The sequence below is a fragment of the Pholcus phalangioides genome, unplaced genomic scaffold (assembly GCF_987345545.1).
Source record: "Pholcus phalangioides strain wild (caught in Gottingen) unplaced genomic scaffold, Ppha-v1.0 ptg000040l_1, whole genome shotgun sequence".
In the NCBI taxonomy this organism is placed as follows: domain Eukaryota; kingdom Metazoa; phylum Arthropoda; class Arachnida; order Araneae; family Pholcidae; genus Pholcus; species Pholcus phalangioides.
The window spans coordinates 4,132,625-4,157,482 of record NW_028301626.1 but is presented as its reverse complement, the minus strand read 5'-3'; the positions used below and the strand labels follow the sequence as shown (position 1 = coordinate 4,157,482).

General features: G+C 38.5%; 2 protein-coding genes across 2 annotated transcripts; both read left to right on the top strand.

Annotated features, from left to right (window-relative positions):
• The first annotated feature begins 10,336 nt into the window (after window positions 1–10,336).
• On the top strand, window positions 10,337–23,516 carry mRpL55 (mitochondrial ribosomal protein L55). Its single transcript, XM_089254193.1, has 3 exons — window positions 10,337–10,426; window positions 13,624–13,795; window positions 23,284–23,516. Exons 1-3 carry the CDS (start codon window positions 10,392–10,394, stop codon window positions 23,434–23,436), a joined length of 360 nt encoding a protein of 119 aa, XP_089110319.1. The 5' UTR covers window positions 10,337–10,391; the 3' UTR covers window positions 23,437–23,516.
• On the top strand, window positions 10,421–11,065 carry mago (mago, exon junction complex subunit). Its single transcript, XM_089254192.1, has one exon. It carries the CDS (start codon window positions 10,519–10,521, stop codon window positions 10,957–10,959), a length of 441 nt encoding a protein of 146 aa, XP_089110318.1. The 5' UTR covers window positions 10,421–10,518; the 3' UTR covers window positions 10,960–11,065.
• Window positions 23,517–24,858: the final 1,342 nt, after the last annotated feature.

Below are 24,858 nucleotides of genomic sequence, written 5' to 3'. Positions count from 1 at the left end.
CAAATGTCGTAAGTAGCATTAGTTTTAAAGATGTTATCAAAGACTTTGAGCTAGAAAAAGTAGGAGAAAGCTTTTAGATAAATGAAGTAAGTGCTCAGAAATATCTATATATCTATATATCCAGATCATATATTCAACCTTAGACACAGTCACGGATCCACAGCGATAAGTCATGAGGGGTGGCTAATTGTGTAAAATTGTAGGATTGTCCTGTATTTTACAGGACAGGCCAAGTTTTACCTACCATCCGGATTTTTGGAGGGGCGATTACTCCCCACCCTACTTCTGGATACACTACTGGTCTTACATTAGTTACTTCTGAAATACTAAGTTTTATTCAATGCTTTTTTTTTCCATCGATAGATTCAACATTGTGTAAAATATACATACAGGGGGGGGGGGGGGGGCACCAAAATCATTTAAGTGCTTAGGGCCTTCAAACATCTTAAGCCTGGGGGCAAAGAACATGTACTAAATATATGGGGTCATTCAAGTATTACGTCAGCATCGATGGTGGGATGTCCGATTTGCTGACTTTTGATGAAGGTGGGGGGGGGGGGTTGGATGATGCTAATGTCATCAACCACCCTTATATAGATATGAAATATTCTTAATGGCATCTTATTCGGCGCGCCAAAAACGGAAAAAACCTTTTTATAGTTATTGGGCACCTGAACTAACATTCTTCCTATTGATAAGTCCCCTATAGAGCAACTTTAGTGATCCCTAAATGTTTCACGGATGATCCTTCAAGTGCGCTGCAAATGTGTCCAGGCCACTTAAGTGCTCTGGAACTGTGCCACGTATCACTCAAGTGATCCGTAATTATGCCACGGATCACTTAAGCAATGTGGCAATGTTCCACGGGTAACTTGAGTAATGTAGAACTACACTGGGAGTGCCGCTTAAGTGCTCTAAAACAGTGCCACATGTCATTCAAGGGATTTCTAAATGTGCCAAGGATCGTTTAAGTGTTTTGGAACTGTGTCGAGGATTAATTAAGCGATCTTTGAATGTGAAAGTGATCTTTGAGGCCTACTTCAGTGATCTGAAAATGTGCCGCGGGTCTAAATACTCTAGAATTGTGCCACGGGTCATTTAAGCGATTTGTAAAAATGTTCCGCTCAGTTCATTTTTACAAGCCACATCAGATAACCTTCAGGGCCACATTAGGTCTGCGGGCCAAGGGTTTTCTTAAAGGGTGGGTGGCAATGAATTTTTTTAAGAGAAATTTTGAGTTCTTAGCCTTCAAATAGCATTGAAATTAACAGAAATTGATTATAATAACATTTAAAGGTATTTTCCTTCGAAATTTTAATTTAAAAAAAATATTTTTTTACGTCTGGGGGAAAGGCGCACGAGCCCCCTATGCCCCCCTCCCATGTACGTATTTGATCCCACCAATATGCTAGGAGGTAGGGGGGCAGTGCTGACGAAATTTTGCTGACAAGGGGGAGGGGGAGTCAGAGTTTTGCTGACTTTTGCTGACGGGGGTGAGGGCGTCAAAATTGGCTAAAAATTTGCAAACGTAAAGGCGCGTATACACTAGCGCGCAGATCATGCAATGAAAGCATTCGCAATTGGTTGTTCAGTAATTTGTACGGTGTTGCGAACGATTCTTGAGCTTTTTTCAATGGACCCACCTGGAATCGGTTTTTTCAACGAACACAAAGGAAAGAAAGGAACACAAAGGAAGTTTGTGTACCCACGAGCGGATTAGAACCGCTGCAGAGGGGTCGTGCGTTGCAGGATCGGCGGGCTAGTGTATACACTAGCGGCTAAAAATCCGACATTCCCTGGTGAACTTGGCCAATCACAGAGGAGCTGGAGGGAGTTACTCTCGAACCGGTCGTTACTTTGTGGAAACTGTCGTGACTTCGGAAACTGTTCGGAACTTACAATGCGCAAGCGCGTTCTCGTAATTTTGTAATATTTTGCGCTCTTTTCTCATTTTTTTCTGGCTCTCATCTTTATTTTTTTTCCATCAATATTTTCTACATAATTCTCTTTTTTTCATAAATTTCTTGTTGGTTTAGGTTCATGTATTTGAGGTTAATTGATTTTTCTTTTATAATTATTTTTCCTACATTGTGTATTTTCCTGTAATTACTTTTCCTACATTGTGTATTTTCCTGTAATTACTTTTCCTACATTGTGTATTTTACTGTAATTACTTTTCCTACATTGTGTATTTTCCTGTAATTACTTTTCCTACATTGTGTATTTTCCTGTAATTACTTTTCCTACATTGTGTATTTTCCTACGTTACATGTACCTTTCTGTTCATATTTTTCCTGCATATTAAGTACATTTTCTTGTAATTATATTTTCTACAGTAAGTATACTTTCCTGCAAAGAAGGATAAAAAATCTGAAAATCCTCTTCTTGAGAAAATTCTACGTACACCTATGCCTTCCTGTAATTAACTATATGTTTAATTTCTGTCCACCCCTTTTAAATATGAATCAATAGAATTAAAGAAATCTTTGGTATGAAATAAAATAGAATTTACAATGTCTAAGTCTCTTCGCGCATGCCGTTTCCATGATTTATTCAATGTGGGGGGAAAAAAGGAACCAAAAAAATGATAAAGCTGTCTAAATTCATTAACATTCGAGCACTTTCAAAGTGGTTTACTACAATTTCTGCTTGTATCGCTGAACTTTTGTGACAAGCTTATGACTTTTGAATTTAGAAAACTAATCGTTTCCACAACCCTTAAGGTTTTTCTTGACTTGGTACACACTGTGGATACAACACATCCTCAGACCAATATTTTGGGATTAGCTCATGATTAGTGGTAAGTTATTAAAAGTTGTTTTAGCTCCACTGTTTGGGATGGTCAGCTCAAGTTGGTTTTTCAATTTTAAGGTGCAAATCTAAGCCAAACTCCCATTTAACCCTTTAAGTGGTTTTTGAAATTTTCCTGATCAGCATTATAATTGCCACATTTGAAATTGCGAAACCTTGCCATTACATGTGTGGCTTTCTATGAAGAGAACCCTTTTTGTATTATTTATATATTGAGCATATATTTCTCTTTTTTTTCTCGCTTCTTCTTCTTATCTAACCTAGAACAATAGCTAACTCTGCCCACTAACAGTTGATTGGTTGGAGGGGAATGGAAAACATTTTATTGTAAAAAAACAGTTTCACTGCATTTTTATAGAAGACAAAATATTTCGGTGTGACAGAAATAAAGCAGATCAGGTTTGACGAGATATCTCAGGATTGTCACTGAAAGGGTAAAAAAGGCCTCTTTGGGCAGAGCAACAGGGTCTATAATATTAAAAATTTAATTCATGATCATGTTTTATTTTTAATATTGTAGAATCGATTCTGCAATGTCTTATTGATGGCCTTATCCTCTCGGCTGTTAGAATAATTGTTTAGTCTACAGTTTATATCTGTTTATCTACTGTATATATATGTTTATCTTCAATGTTATAGAATGTCTGTGATCTCATATTGATTTTGATGGTCTGATCATCTATGCTATATCAGGAAATTGCTTATTCTATAATGCATAAAAATTCAAAACACCACGTACATCTGCATAGTATTACAGAATACTATGAAAAATAGCGTTTTCAACCTACGGAAATACAAGCAGCAATTAAAAAAAAAATTTTAATTTCAAAATATATAAAATCATTTTTATTTCTAATTGGCTTTGGAACTATGACATAGTGTGTGCAACTTTGTTTATTTATGTTAAACATCATTCAATAACATATGACTTAATAAAAAATTTTGTGTTCAAAAATTTTTTCCCTCTCACTGTGTATAATTATTTGTGCATTTCTATTATTCTCACAACCGTTCAAATATTACGTAAGCACCAATAAGGAAAAATAGGGTTTTATATTTGCTTTTAATAGCAAGGAAGGGAGGGATTGGAATGAAGATTATCTAAGCATTTGGATGAGAACATATTGGCGTGGCTTTCTTCAAATCGGGTTTGAAGAAAATTTAATATATCAGTTTATCGAGGATATATAACTACAGTACTTTGGCTAACAATTTTTTTTTTCATAGTTTTTCTGCCTTGGCCAACGGATGCGATTAATGAACATTTTCTCTGATACGAATGCAAGCAATGACATAAATCAGCTGCATCATGAGATGAATTTAAGCTAATCATTGCCAGAATGTCACTAGAGCATTGATTTACTCACATCCCCCTTTTTTGTAATCTGTTCTCCAGATGTACCAAAACACAAATGGATGGGGGACACCTACACACTCGACTGTGTTAATAAAGCTGGTGTTTGTGCGCATAGTTTAAAATAAAAAGATCTGTATCTTATACTCCTATAAATTCTCATTTATAGCTCTCACAGCTATTCGTTTTAGCGTTTGGCCAGTTTTTATCGTCTTTATAACATTCCTCGGTATTTCAAAAAACAAACTTGGTATTTTAAATTTTGGGCCATACCTGGAATAAATCAAACAATATTCCATAGAAACTTATGGGAAATTGTGTTTCAACAAACAAAAGTGATTCTGGAGCGAATTTCTTCATACAGTACTGTATCCTCATTCAGAGCTGCAACTAGATACTTTGTCACCCAGGGCAAGCTGGAATTTTGGCGCCCCTTGCATGTAGAGGAAGCAGTTAAAGAGTGAATTTGGAGCCCCTTCTGGTTCAGCACCCAGGGCACCAGACCCGTCTGTCTTCCCCCCAGTTGCAGCCCTGTCCTCATTTCCAACCAAATCTAATACAGTATCTCATACGACTAAAGACATAATTATCAAAAATTTCCTGTTAATTGAGCTTTCATCGCACTGATATAGATTTTTAATAGAATCATTTTTCATCCTTTTAATCAAAGCATTGATGTGTGATTTGGAAAATGATGCATCAGTAATTGGACCAGATTTTGACCACATTTGACATTTTAATGAAATGAAACTCACAGGGCACTTAGATATGCTACACATATTAGTAAACAGCTCAGCAAACCATGCATTGAAGATTATTGTTTAGATGAAAGGGGTTTTGAAACCAACTTGATCGATGCTCTTCAGAGCATTCAAAATTTACATGCACTATTAAGGAATCAAAAAGTTATTTTTTTAGTTTTGCTGGCAAAAGATGTTAGTAAAATATTATAAAGCACAATGGCAATTGATGGTTGTTTTGTTGATTCGTAGAGGTGCTCACCTCAGCAGTTAATAAATCCCGATCTATTCTACTAGGTTGCTTCAGATCAACAAGAGAAGTAAAGAGAGCCCGGGGGGGGGGGGGCTTACACAGGACCTACCTTTAAGGGGGGGGGGTACAGGGTAAAATATTTCCTCTCATCACAAGCTTTCAAAAAACATTTTAAATTTTCAGAAATTAATGAAAACAGTACAGATATTTTCATACGATATTTCATTAAAATTATTTGAATTTAAATTTTTAAATTCAATTCTTATCTCCTGGAGGTCACGAGGGGAATATACATTATACAATAAAATAATTATAATATCCCACCCGCGTATCTCTCCAGAGTGGGGAGGGCAGCCGAAGCCCCCTTGGTCAATAACGGTACTAATCTAGGAAGTTTTGGTCCAGTTTACTTGATTTTGCTGACAAGTGGGGTTGGGGAGGGGTAAAAACCCATAAAATTTTGCTTAAGTAATACTTGAACGGTCTATAGTTACGGCCCAACCACTTCCTTCTGGAACTATTTTAACTTTTCTCCAGCTCTGAAGGTTTCAATCTGTTGTTTACGCCGCTAAATTTACGGTTCGAGAGTAACTCATTCCCGCTCCTCTGTGATTGGTCGAGTTCACTAGGGAATGTCGGATTTTTAGCCGCTACTGTGTATACGCGCCAAGGTTTCTAGAATATATAAGGTTAAGTATTAGCAAGCGCGCGCTTCGGAATGAAACTGGTTTTGACGTCACCCGATTCCTCACATGACCCACTCAAACGGGAGCATAATGTAAAATTGTTGGTTTTTAATGAATTTTTTCGCATAGTCTTTACGCTCAAAACTTCATCATTTTTTTTGAGCGGATGCCACAAAAACCGCTTATTGTCAAGATATTTTTTTTTTGTCTTTAAAAAATTTATTTGATTTTTAATGAATTTTTTTCCCAACTCATGTATGCAATGTTAAGTCAATGGAAGCAGCTTCTCTCTTCCACGAGAGGGAAATTCTAGAAACCATGAGAGGGAAATTATCAGGAACGCGTCTTTACGGAGAAAAAAACATACAGGGAAAGAGAAATATTAGATACATTTGAAAGTGTTTAATAATTTTGGTTGAATTAAAAAAAATTTCTTGGTAATAAGAGTTATTATTTATTATTATTTATTATTATTAATTATTAATTATTATTTATTACTAGTTATTTATTATTATTATTATTATTATTATTATTATTATCATCATTATTTTGAACTCGCCCACACCTGAACTTGTTTAAACAGTTATAATGTAGTGAAATTGATTCCCAAACAGGATGCCACGGAACCGTGGGTATGGGGCAATAACAAGAGGAAGGGGTTTTCGTTCGTGTTTTAACTGCATTAAAAAAAGTAATCGCGCTCTTTCCTAGTGTAGTCTTAACGTATGGGCCCCACCCGGACACGGTATGGAGGTCTCACGCAGAGGTGGCTCACATGATAATGAGATATCGTTCGAGATTCAGCATGCAAATTGGTAAGCAATCACGGGGCCGCAAGGAGGGGGAAGCAGTCATGTCTGGTGCCCTGGACGCTGAACCAGAAGGGGTGCAAATTTCAACCATTAACCATAGGGGGAGATTGACTTGGAAGTCTGGGGGGGGGGGCGGGCAAGGTCATTATTGCTGGGGGGGGCACGATGATGATGATGATGCCAATTCATATATACATTAGATCAGTCAACTCCACCTTTGCCCCCCACGCATCTCTTCCCATGCCTTTAACCTCTCCTTCAATATTAAAAGGAGGCACTGAAATGCGTGCTTGTCCCGACTGACCAATCATCTAGTTGCGGCACTGTGTAACCATTTCTAGTTAGGTAGGGAGGTCTTAAAAAAGCAATTTTTCCGGGGACCCCAAGATTGCTCTTAGGACGACTCTGCTCTTCTCGCTGAGTACGGCAGTGCCGCGAGATATGTTAGGGATTATATTGAAGACAGTGAGACGGGGGGCTGTGATTCCCGAATGGTGAGCCACATCATCTTGAGATGTCATTGCTATTTGTACCGCAAATATTCTGATATTCTGCTGATACTTTTATTGAAAATTGTCTTATTACTACACACAGGCGTACGCAATATTTTCTCAAGGGCTGGGTTTCATTTTTTTTCTGATGGGAGTGGGAGGCCCGTCATTACAATATTTTCTGTGGGGGGGGGGGGGACAAAGAACTTATACTCAATATATGTATACATATATATCGCTTCTGGTGCATTTTTTGAAGAACCCTGCTTTATAATACGATTGGTTAGACCCAGCGTGCACAACTTCCGGTTCCCCATGGCCGAAAGTAGGCAGCTGCAAAACTTGAAATTTTATTGAATCCATTGATGAAAAATACTTCGATTTATTAAAAGACACACACATATGGTAGTGAATCTGCAGCACCCCACATCCTTGGATGGGGACCTTAATTTTTGAAAAGACCCCCAGACTAAGATTTTTATCTGGCTTTCTTGGTTGAAATTCAAGAAATTTTATATTTTTATATATTTGTAAACATAAGACCGATAACTAAAGCCCCTGCAGCCCGGTCTGCCTTTCCCATAAATTGGCCATGCCACTGTGATGAGCCCTCGGTGCAAGTGACTCACCCTATCAGACTTAAAGCGCCAGTTATCCTGATTCAAAATCTTATTTCACAGTATTAGACATCAAGGTCGCAACTAGATGCTTGGTCAGCCGGGACAAGCATGCATTTTGGCACCCCCTCATAATGTTGAAGGAGAGATTAAAGAGTGAAATTTGCGCCCCCTCCAGCACAGCGCCCGGGGCACCAGACCCACCTGCACCCCCTCCCCCAGTTGCAGCCCCGGTAGACATTATATTGTTTTACATATTTCTCTTGAACGTGAAGCTTTGTAACCACCTGCACTGCCCATACCCAGTCTGCCCATGCGCTAGAGCGGCCCTACTTACTGGGGCCTCCTCGTCGGAAATATTTTTTACGGATCCAAATTCGAAGACCCTCCCACGCACCTAAAAGAAATTTCGGTGGATTTATAGAGCAAAGATTAGTTAACCTCTGGGCCCAACCCCTATCACCAGGACCGCATAACTGTTCTTGCACCGGGCCGCTGAATGACTAAATCCGGTCCTGCCCCCGGGCCATAGTCACTGGAACCTGGGGTTGAGGCAGTTCGACCCCTCCCTAATAAATTTTACAAAGGCGCTGAGCACCCTCCCCATAATTAATAAATATACAATGCAACAACCACTGCCCCACCCGCATAAGGGCTAGAGTCCCGTATATATTGGACTACCAGTCTCCCACCCATAGTGGTGGGATGACAAGAGATTCCATACGGCTCGCGAAAAAGTGTTGTTAAGAAAGTACATAGTGCTTACAACACGATAATTGTATCAGAGAGAGTTTGTGGCCAGCAGCTAAAAAGTACACGCCTGGGTAACACGTATGCGAAATCGAATTATATTATATAATGCACTAATGATTGTGATGCAGTAGTAACTATGCAGAAATTATTCGAGCATCAATTAAACATTTTGAAATTAATTTTATCCCTGTTTTCATTGTCATATGGCCCGCAAACCTAAGAGTTTGAACATCTATGTCGGGGCCCAAATCAGACATGGGGGTTATCCGTGAACTGGATCAAAGACGTTTTGTTAATCAGTAAACGCATGTTGTTTAAATGCTGGAGCTAGTAGGCAGGGCCATAAACGGGAGGGGAACGGGTGGGGTCTGGTGCTCCGGATCCTGGGCTAAATTTTATCCTCTGACCTTTCTTTCGACATTAAAAGGGGACGCCAAAATACTTGCTTGCTTGCTTGCTCCGACTGACCAAGCATCTATTTGCGGTCCTGTCCCAGGGCAAATGCTTCACTTCCCCATGCGGAAATCAGGCCCTGTTCTATGTTCAATAAGTAATGTGGGCAGAGCCGCAACCGATGCTTGGTCAGCCAAGCAAGTACATATTCTGGCGCTCCCTTGTAATCAGGGTCGCAACTAGGGGGAGAGGGCAGGTGGGTGTCGTGCCCAGGGCATGCCCCCACAAGGGGTGGGCTATCAAGGCTCCAGCCCTGGGGCCCCGGGACGATTTTCATTATTTTTTGTTTTTCACGCTATAAATCCATCATAAAAGGGCCCGTGAAAGTCTGGTCGGGGGACCCGCTGGACCAGAGGGGGAGCAAATTTTCTTCCCAAACCTCTCCTTCAATATTACAAGGGGGCGCTAAAATGCGCACTTGCCCTGGGTGACCAAGCATCTAGTTGCGGAACTGCTTGTAATGTTGATTGAAGGAGAGGTGAAAGGGTGAAATTTGCCCCCTCCCCAGACTAAACCCGCCTGCTCTCCCCTAGTTGCGGCTCTGAATGTAAGGCCGAGTTATAAGAAAAAGATGAAAATTTATTCCAATTAATATATTCCCACTGAACGTTGAACATCAAAAGGCCATCATTTATGGGGAAAATATTTTCCCCCATTCTGATAATTCCCTTTCCGTTTCCCTTTTCGATTTTACAAACGTGCATACTTCCCATTGATTTAACATTGCATACATGGGTCGAAAAAAAAATCTGTCAAAAATAAAAAAAACTTTCAAAAAAATAAAAAAAATATATTTTGATAATCAGCGGTATTTGTGGCATCTACTCTGAAAAAATGATAGTGTTTTGTGAATTAAAACTATGCAAAAAAAATTATCAAAAAACAGTAATTTTACTCAGTGTTCCAACGGGAGACGGTCGCGTGAGGAATCGGGTGACGTCACTTGATTTTTCGAAAAGAGTAGCTAGAAAACCGGTTTTACAGCACCCCCTGATACGCGCCTTAGTACTTGAACGGCCCTCATGTGTGTGTGTACCCCCCCCCCACCTCCCGACGAGCCTGAAAACAAGTCCTTCAAATCATTATCACGTGATCCAAAAAAGCCTCATTGGAAATCAGATAAATTTAAATTTTGGCAAAAATGAACCTAAATTATAAGATCTAAATCAGAACAAATCAAAAAGTTTTGGAATTATGTTTCAGAGAAATAAAATCTATAATCAAAAGAGAAAATATAACCACTTTTCACATATTCAACCCGAATAACGCCCTATGTTGAAAAGTTAACAAATTAGCTGATAGATGACACTGCTAAATTATTTTTTTTCCGGATTAAAATGGAATCGAGGAGTACGTTGTTGAAACCATGCCTCATTTGAGACTTTGTAATCTCTCACAGCCATTTTGTTTATCGCGTGGGGATGCTCGGTAAAATTTGGAGATCGCATTTCTTCCGGTGAGGAAACAAATTAACAGTTTTGTTTATTGTTGGAGCTGTGGAATAATAACTTGAATTGCACGTGTGTGTTTTGTTTCTAGAGCGTAGCCATGCCGTCGGATTTCTACCTTCGATATTACGTCGGTCACAAGGGCAAGTTCGGCCACGAGTTCTTGGAGTTCGAGTTCCGACCTGACGGTAAGCTCCGGTACGCCAACAATTCCAACTACAAGAACGACACGATGATCAGGAAAGAGGCTTACGTGCACCCGTGCGTCATGGACGAGCTGCGCCGCATCATAGAGGACTCTGAGATCATGAGGGAGGACGACAACCTGTGGCCTCCGCCGGACAGGGTCGGCAAGCAGGACCTGGAGATCGTGATGGGCGACGAGCACGTCTCCTTCACCACCAACAAGATCGGCTCCCTGGCCGACGTCAACCAGAGCAAGGACCCGGACGGGCTTCGGTGTTTCTACTACTTGGTTCAGGACCTCAAGTGCTTGGTGTTTTCTCTCATCGGTCTGCATTTCAAGATCAAACCCATATAAATAATAACTGATTCGATATGTGACTAATAGAAGACATAAAGACTAACTAAAGAGTGTTATTGTATTGTTTTACGTGTAATTAAATGTTTCGTTTGTACTGTGAAAATGACCCCTTATCATTTCTTATGTCTTTACAGTTAATTACCCATATATGGTATACTACTGTTTGGCGATTAATATTTTTTAATGCCAAACTTGATGTAGCGCTATTTCTCAAGGTTTCTGAACAATGAGAACACATTATGTTAGAAAATGTGTGAGTGGATGGTTTTGGCGATATATCGCTATTTTGGCACTGTCGAAACTTGAAGACCTAAAGGTCACAAGTGGCACAGATTTTTGAGTGTTCAATTGGCAGTATTAATAAATCTTCACACCATAGCTCTTGGCGCAAGTGGTATTGCCATTTGAATGTCATTTCAACGCATGTGTGAAATATAGTTGCTGTATATATGCTCAGGTTTCGATATCAGTGAATTAGAAGTCTATACAAAATGAAACAACACCTCCACTAATTATGTAATTACTATAAAATTATATAAATTACAGGTGACTGGATACCAAGCGAAGGTAATTGGAAAAAAAAGTTGCATTCCTCTGTGCGGAAGACGGTTAATTTCTTATATACCTAATGTTCCCAAGTTTTGACTATGCCAAAGCACTCTTATATCGCTATCAACATCCTCTTGCCCATTTTTAAACGTTATTGAGTGTTATCATTTGGAAACCTTGGGGTGTCATTATCTGAGTGTCAGTGCAGCAACCATGGTTCGAACATGTTGTGTAAAATTATATTCAAATATAGTGGTGCCAAAAGCTATGGTGTGGCGATTTACTTACAAATGTGGTTAATTGAACACAAAAAGCTATGCCATTTATAATATGTAGGCACTGTAGTAATGTTGCCTAAAATTTTCTTTATGTAGTTTACTAAAGAGCAGCGCAAAATGTTTGGAATTTATGGCAGAATAATCTAACAACATGAAAAGGGATCACTATGCTGTGAAAAAAGTCCAAAGAAGCATTATTTTCTATCTTTCTTTGGGAAAAAATATTTCTGGAGCCTAAAAGTGTTTTGCCGCCTAGAATTTTTTTACGATTTGTTTAGCCTTGCTGTATATTACACTGGAAATATTGGAATTTGAGTTACAAAAGATTAGCTGGAACATACGCAAGTCGTGTAACAGTGTTGACTTAATTTTTTTTTTTACCCGCATGAAACTTTTTTCTCCTTGTATATCATGTACATGTTGTGTTCAGCGATTTTGCATTATCTGCCCGTAGCTTTGAGAGTACATTGTTGTACGGTTTGACTTTTAATAGCCTCAATCAGCTGAGATGTATGGCTGAATTTGGCTGGTCATGTACCGCTTTTGCCCTTGTGGTCCTGCAGGAGTTTTGGTAGAGGAAATCAAGTCTTTCTGAAATCAAGATAATAGCTGAGGAATGGAGAGGAGGTTTGGAATATTTTAGACCACGGAAGTCCTAATGAATTGGTACATAGTTCTGAGCAGAATGTACATTTTGTGAATCTAACGTTAAATTTGTTACTGTGTAATCCTTGTTATGGTGCTGCCATATATTTTTTTGAACCATGAGTGAAGTGTGATTGAAAAATTGCATAGTTGTAGGCGAGGGCGTACCCAGGATCTGAAATGGGGGGCAATTCACAGATACTAAGTTGATATCTGTGCTGTGTCAATTACTAAACTTTAAATTTCTCTTCTGGGGGGGGGGGCAGCTGCCCCTCGCTGGGTATGCCCATAGTTGTAGGCCTGTTGTATGTGTTCTCTCTGGGTGAGCCTTTTTAACGTGGAGATCAACTCTTGAAGTTTGGAACCACTGTGGCATCAATGGGGTTCTTGCGTGGTAGTGTAACTACAAAGAATTTAACGAAAATGTGTGGAATTTATGAAGTATCCTATGTCATGTTACAGTGCGAGTCCGTCACTATGACCATTCGACCGCAACACCACCAGTGGTTGGGGACTTAAAAACGACTCTGAGCAGAAATTTAGATTTTACTAAAGAAAGTTCATCAGGTCATGCTAAATAGAAATGGGAGGAGCCGAGTTCAAACCCCACTATTGCCAGCCTGGTGGTCAGCTGAAGTTTGTTTTCTGTGGCTCCCAACGTGGGTGCATATGCGAGTCTCCCAGTTAAAAGTCTTGCCACATAGAGCAACAGACCCCACAATGATACAATTATTCAGTCATTACACTTCACTCAAAGTTAGAAAAAATTGATGGCAGCATTACACAGAAACAAACTTCACATTAGGTTCACAACACATACACGCACATTCCAACGCATACCAATTCATTAGAAGTTCCACTGAGGAATATGGATGAGGTACATGTATGGTTTAGTAGTTACTACCTTTACCATTTTGTTGCAAATAGAAAGGAACGATATAAGGTAGTTTTTATGTGAAAACATTTGGGACTTATTGAAACAGTCATTATAAAGCATGGTCGTTAAAACGAGCATCTATTGTATGTACTGTGGCACTTGGAAAGTTATTTGAATCACTGAAACGGTATAGGAGAAAGTTATAAATGACCTATCTTAGTTTATAGAATCATAATATAGCTGCTGTTGCGTTCTTCAGAGCATGTTGTATTTGAAAAGATACTAAAAATTTCCCTCTCTTATCACCCCCAGGCCGGACATATTTCTGCCGTCATTTGTTCCTTGGAGGTTGTTAAACTCGAACAGGACATGCCTCGTTAAAATTGGCCGAGCGAAATACATGAGAATGTACCCGACTATGGTTGTTAATCCTGATGGTTCCACATACATGATCCGGTACCACGAACCTAGGCAAATTATCAAGGTATGTTTGCAATAACGACTCCCGACTATCACTTTTGATTTTGACAAAAAAAAATTGTATATAAAACGCCGTTAATTTAAACAACAGAACTTGATGCATATTTTTGAATCGTTCTGTAGATATATATGTGTTGCATTGAATCTGAGAAATCCATGATTATGCATAATAACAGACCGTTTTCGTTGGTTTTTTTATGTATAATTGAAGGACTGTACACACTCCACTTCCCATCTGAAGGAGATAGTGATTTATAATCCATAAAAAAATCTGGCAATTGTGTATAATCACTGATTTATTCCATTTGTTGTGTCACAGGGTTTAAGCTGGATTAAAAATTGCTTTCGCAAAAATGGGGAGAAAAGCTTTAGCAAAATGTTACAATGCTAATGTAATGATTGATGGTTGGATGTCTACTCGTTCCGTACCTCCTGTACTCATTTTTGCAAAAGTGGCTACCACTTCTTTTGCATTCTAAGATTTTCTTTTGTATTTTGCAAAAAATTCAACCGTAGCTTAAACCCTGAACACAGACATACATGTATACACCTCTTCAGTTGAAAAAAATCTCATTTACTCATCACTGTACCTACAGGAGCAAAAGCATCTTCTGACGGAGAAGGGATCAGATCACAGAGAGCGTGTATAGTGAAGGTGGACAAAGTTATCCATATTCTACTTCCGTGCTATCGCCAATGCCGCTAACATTTTTTTTTTTAGTGAATGTCCTTGCCTTCTGTATATGCCCATGAAGGTGCAACACTCAACTTTGAGGTGCAAATAAGGGCCAATTTACCCATTAAAAAGTCTTGCAACAGGCCTACATCAACAATTATTTAATCATCGCACTTCACTCATAGAAAAACTGATAGCAGGTGGGAACCTTCAGATTACATGGAAACAAATCACTTCAGGTTCACTACATGCACATTCCACTATGTACCAATTCGTAAAAAGTTTCGCAGAGAAATGTGGACGAGGAGCATGTGTGGTTTAGTGGTAGTATAAATAACACTATGTAGCGATGATTTTGTTCCAGTGTAGCCAGCCGCATTTCCCAATGACTTATGACTAAAAAAGGGCAGGAAATAGCAATGTTATGCTTTGAACTTTGCTTTAAAACTTGGGAGAGCTAGCTTTTGTTGTTTTCGGAGGTCATCGCACAACTCATGGACACCCAAGGGTGACCATATTTCGTTTAAACTAAAGTGGGCCATAGAGCCAATCAATCGTAAAGAAAAGGTCAAATTGTTTCCTATTACCGAAATGAGAGTTTAAGTAAAAAAAAAGCTGATTTGAGAGCAAAAAAGGAATTGCAGATTTGTTTTTCCTCGACAATACCAATCACAGTTACTGCCTCTACTTATTCAACATGGTGTTATACGATCTTAAATTTGAAAGGGGAAAATTTTTTTTATTTCACTTGTTTTTTAAAAAGTATGAATACTGCCATTATACATAAAAAAATTTCACAGATAAGAAATAATTAGCGTTATAAAACACCTACACCATGTATGTTTCCTGTGGCAAATATTAAAAAGGTGTTTTTATCGGATAACGGTAAAGAATGTGGAACACGAGGGACTTTTCAAAGAAAACTCAGACTAGAGAAGAAGCTTGCAATATCTTTGTTTCCATGCTTAATGGCTTCCTAGGTCATCACAACACCAGAAACCATCTTCAGCTTGGGAAAAAAATGTAAAAACTATACATAGAAATGAATATCAAATTTCTCTCCACATGTGCCCACATCACATTCTCCGTACTCATCTCGACAAATTCAAAGAAAGATTGGGCGCTTTAACCAAAGAGCACCTTCACCAAAGAATTCTCGACTTAAGCATCTATATGAAAGACAAACATCAAAAATATCACAGAGATTACTTATGGAAAGGGGAAGACTGAAACATATGAAAATGAAATGTGGCCTATATGGGAATAAAAGAATTTTCCTTTTTCTAGCCAAGAGCCTTCTACGTTTGTTCTGCAGACCCCACATTCGGCCTTAAGAGCTTTTTGTCATGGCCCGCCAATCATTTTTTAGAAAACTGTCAAAAACATTAAAAAGTTGATTAATTCTAAAAAGAAACAATTTTGAAATTAATAAGAAAAATTATTTCAGAATTAATGAAAGAAATAATTCCAGAATCGATATAAATTCAGAATTTTTAAAAGAAGTAATTTCAAAATTAGTGAAAATAACTTATAAATCAATGAGAGAAATAATTTTGCAATAAAAAATGGATAATTGCGTAATTATCAAAATAAATAATTATAATCGTTTTAAGTGATTTCAGACCAACTTTCTGATAATCAGAAATTTTTTCAGAATTGGTGAAAAAAATTACTTCAGAACTAATAAAAAATTTATAATTATCAAAATGAATTACTTCAAGGTATTGCGTAAAAACATTGCACAGCAAAACATCTCTGTGGCAAAACACATTGCAAAAATAAAAATATATCGTATTTCTCTGCATATAATACAAATACAACACCACATCAGGCAAAATGCCCAGCGAGGTGGCTGAGAAAAAGAAGCCCATAACAAATATGGATGTCATATATTTCAAAAATAAAGCAACCCAATTAAAAATGTAATTAGAAACATTATAAACAATACACATGATAAAATCTTATACAATGCCCATAAAGAGTACTTATGGTTGTCTTATTCTAAGAATGGATCGATCTTCTCGATTTACCCCATTCAACCAAGTCTATGCCCCTCTGTAGGTATGGTCTCTAAAACCTTACAGCATACTCCAGTCCAGGACGAACTAAGCCTTGAAAAAGCGGAAAAATGACTTTAGGAGAACGCGAAGAGACCTTTTTGAAAATGAGACCAAGCATTCTATTCGCTTTTTTGACCCCCGCTGAACAATGTTCAGAAAACCTAAGTCGCTCGTCAATGAGAATTCCCAAATCAGTGACCCTAGTTGCATCAGGGATAGTGACACCATTCAACTCGTAAGAGAAACGTGGGTTGCTTGAACCAAAATGAGCTACCATGCACTTATCAATGCTAAATGTCATGCTCCATTCATTTACCCATGCTGCAATCCTGTTTAAGTTGGTCTGGAGCAACTCCCTATCGTTTTGATTCCCGATTACCCTCATTAGCTTCACATCATCTGCGAATTTGCTAGTTATCCCATCAATACCCTGATCGAGTTTATCGATAAAAAGTTAAAAAAGTATGGGTCCAAGGACACTTCCTTGAGGAACTCCACTTGTGACGTCTGTCCAACCAGAGAATTCCCCGTTCACCATAACTCGTTGCGACCTATCTCTTGACCACAATTCTATCCAATTCAGCAAGTTGCCCCCAATTCCAATCTCGTGTAAACGCTTCAAGAGTTTGCCATGCTGGACCCGATCGAATGCCTTCTGAAAATCAAGGTAAACAACTTCGACATTTTTGGTCTTACCCAAAGCCTTAGTCACGTAATCATAGAAGCAAAGGAGGTTAGTTACACACGACTTCCCCTTCCTGAACCCATGCTGATTATCCGAGAATACGTTATTCTCGTCTATCCACTTCACAAACTGCCTTTTGATAATAAATTCCAAAATTTTTGAGAGGGCACTCATCAAACTCACTGGTCGATAATTGGACACAGCTTCTCTACTACCCTTCTTAAATATCGGAACAACATTAGCAAGTTACCAATCCCTTGGGACGATACCCTCAGCAACACTACTCCTGTATATCTGTGCGACTGGCCCTAACAATTCATTACCAGATTCCCTGAGGACCCTGGGATATATATCATCTGGTCCTGGTGCTTTGCTCGCACATATATTTTTTAGAAGATTTAGGACCTCCACATCTTCCACTTGAATATCGTTGAGGATTTTATTTCCCCATGCAACACCGATATATCGAATATCATTATCTCCATTAAAAACTGACGCGAAAAAGTCATTAAAAGCACTACACATGCCTACATTGCTCTCTACCCTAGAGCCTCCTATCGAGAGGGGGCCAACTGTCCCCTTACATCCATTATTGACGTATCGAAAAAATTATTTCGGATCAGAGCCAAAAGTTACAGTGAAATCTGACGATACTATGATCACTGGAAGAAAACTCTTTCCCTACCGAAACAGGTCAGAAACATGTTACACATAATCAGTGGATTATGTGTAAAGCCATCCGATTTTTTTATAATGAGCTTTATGATTTTATTACTGTTTTACTTATTTCTTGGGATATAGACTACTGCATGTTTTTTGAGATTTTGGAACGGAAATGAAGGTACGCTACAAATGAACTTGGTTAAATCAAATTTTTGGATAATTTGAATATTGAGAGTTTGAGTTTCCTATTCAATTTAATGTTGAAATTAATTTAATTCAATTTCTTCCTAATGTTGTTTTGGCTAATTCGAAGTTTGATTTAGATACTTCTTTCGCAAAATGTCTCTTTTCTCAGAATTCCTAGCAATGATTTTTTTTACCAGTTTCACACACTGGCTTTTATCTTCTTTATGTAGCTGGTGTTTTACCGGATCTATGGTGATTTCATTAACAATTGCTAATGGCAGATGCAAATGCTACTACTCAAAAAGTACATGCTTTTTGTAGCAAAACGTTTTGAAGATTCATTTCTTTCAGGCATTATTGTTTGTTTTTTGAAATATCAATATAAAAGTTTTTGCCATGTCCAAACAAGGTTCTTACGATTGTTCGATTCTGAATTATTATTATTTTTTTGGTTAACTTACGGATGTTTGGACATTGTTGGAAAAGTGAAGAATAAAGTCACACTGAATCTTTTCACGAAGTGGACGAAAACTAATGTAAGACAACAACAGTGTACAACATCCCTATTCCAACACTTGTAGAAGCTACAGACATGTTAGAAAAAATAAGGCTGTGAAATCATGTCTTTTAAATTCTCTAAATCAAACTTTGATTTAAACAAGATTTTGTGCAATGTTTAGGAGCATCCTAAAGAAAATTTTTCATGTTTATTTTGAAGAGAATTTCATGACGGATAGAGAAAAGAGATCCATATTTATAACTTTAGTTTGAATCGGGATAAAATTCCACCCATATGTTTTAATTTTTAATTTTAATGCCTGTAAGGGTCCTGTAGAACTTTTAGTGCAAGCATTCAATGCATTTTTCATAATTACACTATGTCTCAAAAGTTTATGGAATCTGGTTTTTTTCCCTTTATAACTTTTGTAGCACACAGTGTAATGAAATGCAATTTTTTCATAGAAAAGGAAGAGCATTTTTCACAAAATAATAAAAATTGTATGTATAATTGTTGCTTTGTTAAAATTATGTGTCCCAAAAGTTTATGGAAACTATTGAATACATGCGAATTTGAGACTCGTAATCATGATGCAAGGTTTGAAACCTATAAATGCAGTAAGACGGAATAAGGTGTGGGAGAATCTTTTGTTTTCTAGACAGCAAAAGCAAAGTAGCTTTCTCTGGGTGAGATTAACAAAATTTTGAGATTGAAGTTACAAAGTGAGCCTATTGAATATTTTTCAGAGGCAAATTGTTGCAAAAGCATAAGACGCCTTACCATCCAAAATTATGTTTTGGAAAACCTCGATATACAACTTCACACCATGATAGGTTGATAAAAAGAATGGTGTCTATACCAATGAGATGTTTGTTTGTGGAATTACCTAGGCCTCTGGTTTGAACATATCGCCAGCTATGTCTTTTAAAAAGCATTACAAAAACTTGTTTTATGGTTAATATAAAAATTGTCCATCAACTAGCCCTCTTGAAGCACCATATTCAAACACACAACACACCACATTTCAAGAGACTAGAGTGAGCTCAAAACCATGTAGCTTATGGAGCCAAATGGACCAGCGTTATTTTCAGTGACAGAAAGAGATGTAACTTATGGTCCCGATTAATATAAAAGATATTTTTTGAGGGAAAAGCTATGCTTATACTTAGCAGACATTAGGGGGGAGATTCAATGATGTCATGGGAGGAGGGGCTATTCCCCCCGACAAGGTCAAAGGTGGAGTCGACTGATGTAATGTATATATATGAATTCACATCATCATCATGCCCCCCCCCCCCCAGACTTTGAAGTCTGTCTTTGCCTATGCATAGGTGGCCTCCAAACTCAATAGACACGCATCTTAAGCAATCCTAGATAAGGGCAACAAGACCCACAAAAATGCATAGAGGCACTAGGAAATCATTTCACTCTTTTTGATTACATTTTAAGGAGGCAGAACTTATGGTTTTTCCAATAGCATCTGGTCTGTAATACAGGGTGTTTCAAAAAGAATCATCCGATTTAAAAAAAATCATAACTATTCAGCTTTTAATCCGTTTTGATCGAATAATGTATAGGTAAAAAGAGGGAAATCTCGAGTTTCACGCAGTTGCCGACTGGCAGGTAGCGCTAACGCTCTTCCTTCGTCCGCCACTTCGGTGTTTGTCAAGATTGGCGTTTTCCACAGTTAGAAACCGATTCGGATGACTTCATTTTCCACCACACTGGAGCTTGGACGTTCGAGAATTTTTGAACAATCGAATTCCTAAACGATGTTATCGGCCGTTCGGGACCTGACGATTCAAGATCGCCGGACCTTCCAGCGTGCGATTTCTTCTTGTTGTGGGGGGGGGGGGGTTTATAAAAGACTACGTTTATGTGCCTTCCTTCCATCTACATTAGCCGAACTGAAGATACAACATAACAGCAGCCATGAATGCAAACATGCTCGCGAAAGTTTGGGACGAATTTGACTACCGTATAGACATATGCCGCGCATTCCTAGGTGGACATATAGAGCACCTTTAATTTGGTTAGTAAAAACTTCATGATCAGCCATGTAATATAAAATTAATTTTAAGTGTCTATGTTCAATATTTTTCGTAATATACGCATTTCAAATCGGGTGATTATTTTTGAAACACCCTGTACAATATTTTTCAAACATTCGTGCATTTGTTTTGCAGCGTCTGAAAAATGATTTTTTTGAGATTCCATAAACTTTTGGGACATAATGTAAAAGCATTTTTTTTTATAAAAGTATAGTCATCCTATGACTATGTTGATAAATTGAATAATTACAACTTTTCTGTGTTGTCCCCTTGAAATTCGAATTCACCAAGTTCGACTGTAATTGCATATTATACCGTCCAGAGGAGTGCTCAGGAAGAGGGGGGGGGGGCTCGTACTCCTTTAGTTAAATGACACATTAATATTTTTTAATATTCTCGTTAAAAAAACTTAAAATATCCTTTACACATGTTTTTTTTAATCGATTTCTGTTAATTAATGCTTTTTTGAAGGTTGATAACTCTCTTGTCCGGAAAAAATTCCATGTCTCTCTCGCCTTCCACCCACAAACCCAAAGAATATCGCAGAGGTCTTCAAACTTTTTCTAGTGGTAAGAACTGTCTTTACCCCATCGTCAAGAGAAGAACACCCTTACGGCAAATTTGATGTATGAATGCATGAAAAGTTAGGATGATTTTTATTCTTGGCTGTAATTTGTACAAGGTGTTTAATTCGGACGTTGATCAAGTGCTCGCGAGCACGAAATCGAGCACTCTGGGTGCTTCAGGGAGGACCGTGGTGCTCGCGAGCAACAGGTTCAAGATGCCTGGAGTATTGTGTCGAAACATCGTCAACAATATCATAAATGAAATATTTTCAACTTTAAAAAGTATATAGAGTAATCGAGGCCAAAAAAAACCCCGTCGTATAAACGGAGAGAATCGTCTAAACAGGGTTTCACTACAAATAAGTGACTTCGGAAATTCCAGAGAACTTTCGGGGAATACGCTTTTCCTTTCCCGATGATTTCAAAATGTCTGGAATTTGGAAACTCTAATTCCAATCTACGTAAATCATATAAATACAGTGTGTAGCTTAAAATGCAGCATTTCATATTTTTTGTTAAATATTAACACATTTTTTTTCGTGATGAAATGATGGCATTCAGGGTACCCCCCCCCTCATTTGCTTAATAAAATCCCTCAAAATTTTTCTCGCCTGGATATTTTTATGGTTAGGGGCCATTCAAGTATTACGTAAGCATATTTTCAGCCATTTTTGACCCCCCCCCCCCTTGTCAGCAAAACACTGACCCCCTCCCTCCTGTCAGCAGCTTAGAATATTTCATATCTTCAAAAAGGGCAGTTGATGACGTAAGCAACCTTCAAACCCCCCCCCCCCGTCATCGAAAGGCAGCAAATCCGAAACCCCCCCCCCCCCCACGATGCTGACGTAATACTTGAATGACCCCTTACCAATGAATGGGTTAAAGAAGAAATTCTTTATATTCTATATGGTTCCATATACAGAACTATCTTAACAGCATGAGGAACCCTCGGGAAAGGGGAAAACTGGTGCCCCCACCCCCAACTAGCTATGTTACTGTCTATTGAACACCCAGGGCCGCAACTACGGGGGTGCACGCGGGTCTGCTGGTGCCCTGCGCGCCGAATCAGAGCGGGCGTAGATTTTACTAATCAACTCTTCCTTCAGCATCACATGGGGCGCCAAAATGCGCTCTTGGCCCTGCTGACCAAAAAACCTAGTTGCGGCCCTGATTGTACCAGCCTATAAATTTATATAATTTTTCTCCAAAGTTATAGATGTTGATTTGAATGACCTGAATACCAGATCTCATCATCATGAGGACTCCAGGCACTTTAGCCCCATCCCCAGGCCGTGCCTGGGTGGGCCTATGCGGCTTTGGTACCATGCTGTTTTGTCATTCCGCACAGAGTACACACGTTGGTCTACAAATATTGCAGGTTGATGCCGAAAACTATCGTGAATGGTTAATTAATTTAATGGTTCAACAGAAAATTCGTACCCCTCTTTTTTTTGGAATCTGGAAACCGTATTTCCATGATGGGGGTGGTGCGAAAATGTGTCTGGCTGAACGGCTCTGAGTATAGATAATACAGAACCGATAACTCTGTTTATTGTCCATTATTCAACAAAGGCCGAATTCGAAGTATTGAGAGAAAACTAATAGGTGTGGAAACAGTCGAATACACACACACACACACGTTACGATTTGGCTTTGTCACAACCCTTTGTTTACCAGCTGAACAAAAAAAAGGGGGGGGGGGTGAGGAAATTTCTACTACAATTTCTAATTTATTTTTAATTAAAAAAATTTTCCATGTGGCGATGTTTTTGATCGCGATGTTTTGACGTAGACCCTTACTTCAGAACCAATCAAAATCGGTAATTACCAAATAAATGACTTCAGAACTAATCAAAATTGATAACAAAAATAAGGGATCTCGATTCTTGCAATTATAAATACCTCAGTATGAGTTGGTGAACCACTCCGTTCGTGAACAACCTCAATTTGGCTTGTGATGTTTGAAAGATTAAAGACCCCTGTTCTCTGGTCTATAAGTGTTTAGTTTCATGATCAATACATTTTGAGTGTAACCATTGAGTTAACTACTGTCATATTTTTTTGCGATGATATTTCAATTGAGGAATGTATTAATAATCGTTACAGCTCCCGGTGGACGTGAGTCAACTCAGTGCTGCGGAACTCGAGAAGCATTTGAACAGGAGGAAAGTTGAGAAAAAGAAAGTAGTAGAAGATGACATAGAAGATACTTTCGACGTCAATAAGTACAGACATTTGTGGACAGCGGGGAAGAAATAGATGTGATAGTATACAAATTTGTTTCTGTGTAGCGACATGTATCATTAGCCGTGGCCTTATAAAACTTGTTTAAATCATGATGTTTTTTGAACTTGTATTTTATGAACTTCCAGATGAAACACACACACACACACAAATCTCTTTTTCTTGAAAACTCTATTTCTCGAAAAATTAAAAAATCCTTGCATTTGCAGTACTAAATCAATGAATCAATCTCTCTGTCTCGAAGGCCAAGCTCAATGATAGTAAATCGAAATCACGGGAATTCTTTTTCTTTCACACAAATCTGGCTTTTTTTTTTTTCCGGAGGCAGTGCTGCATGGGCTCACTCGGGTACGGCACGGGGGCCTCAAGAGAAGAGAGGCCTCAGAGAAATGAGAAGCAGCTGAATTTTTCGAGAATTTGCCAGGTAGAGGGCCTCAGTGAAATTACTTGTCCCGGGGGGCCTATGATGCTCTTAAGACGACCCTGTCTGGAGGTGTAGGAAACTGATAAGAAAGTGTTATTTGCATGACAGCCCATTATGTTTATGGGTCCTTTCAATTACAGGCGGATACTATGATAGATGGGGTAGATGGCTTGTTCAGCATGGCAAAAAGTCAGCAAACAGAAAATTCAAAATTGCTTCAAGAAAGATGGGGGTTTGAAACCAATCATGTCAGTGATGAATGATGATCTGGTGGTTCACTCGAATTTCTGAACATTAGGACATTACTAAAACACACTTGAAACTAGTAGAAATTTCATTTTCCGATTTGGTGGAAATGGACCAAATTCACTACGAGCTTGCAGCACCTTGACTGAAACTGAAGTTATGAGTGAGTGTATGGTTGACTCGGGTGGCAAAAATGCAGTAGAAGATGATTTCTTGAAACGTAACTGTGAAAACTGCCGAACATTCTGCAAAAACGCTGCGTCATTTTCTGGAGCGAACTGAGAAGATAGGGCTTGAAACATTTGCCTCAAGCTCTCTTGCTAGTACAGATGAGATTTTGAAGGCTCAAAGAGCAAAATATGCATCAATCTAAGTTTACGGATTATTTTAAATAAGGTACGTAAAGTAAATTGAACAATAAAATAATTAGAAAGTGTTTTAGTGTATTTCCATACAGTGTGATTGAACATTGATTGCGTAACCAATCTTTTACGGATGATTCTGCGGTTGAGCATTACATAAAGTTATGTGAGTACTGATTTCGTTTCTGATTTGCGTTTTAATCGGTACTTTCTACCTTTTCCTACAGTTGATAGGAAGTCGGTATTCAACTGGACGAAGGTCTCAACGGACGAAGAGAGGGCGTTTATACAAAGTATATTTATGGTCCGTTCTATTCTTCTCGAAGGTATTCAATGCACCCCGTAAGCTAAATCAAATACAAATACAAATACAACGCCACAACAGGCAAACCGCCCAACGAGGTG

Excerpts from the sequence above, each read along its gene's own strand:
- mRpL55 (XM_089254193.1), top strand. The coding sequence starts at position 10,392 with ATGCTCGGTAAAATTTGGAGATCGCATTTCTTCCG. Across the intron at positions 10,427-13,623 it reads TGGAGATCGCATTTCTTCCG|GCCGGACATATTTCTGCCGT; the intron begins GTGAGGAAACAA and ends TATCACCCCCAG. Across the intron at positions 13,796-23,283 it reads AACCTAGGCAAATTATCAAG|CTCCCGGTGGACGTGAGTCA; the intron begins GTATGTTTGCAA and ends TAATCGTTACAG.
- mago (XM_089254192.1), top strand. The coding sequence starts at position 10,519 with ATGCCGTCGGATTTCTACCTTCGATATTACGTCGGTCACAAGGGCAAG.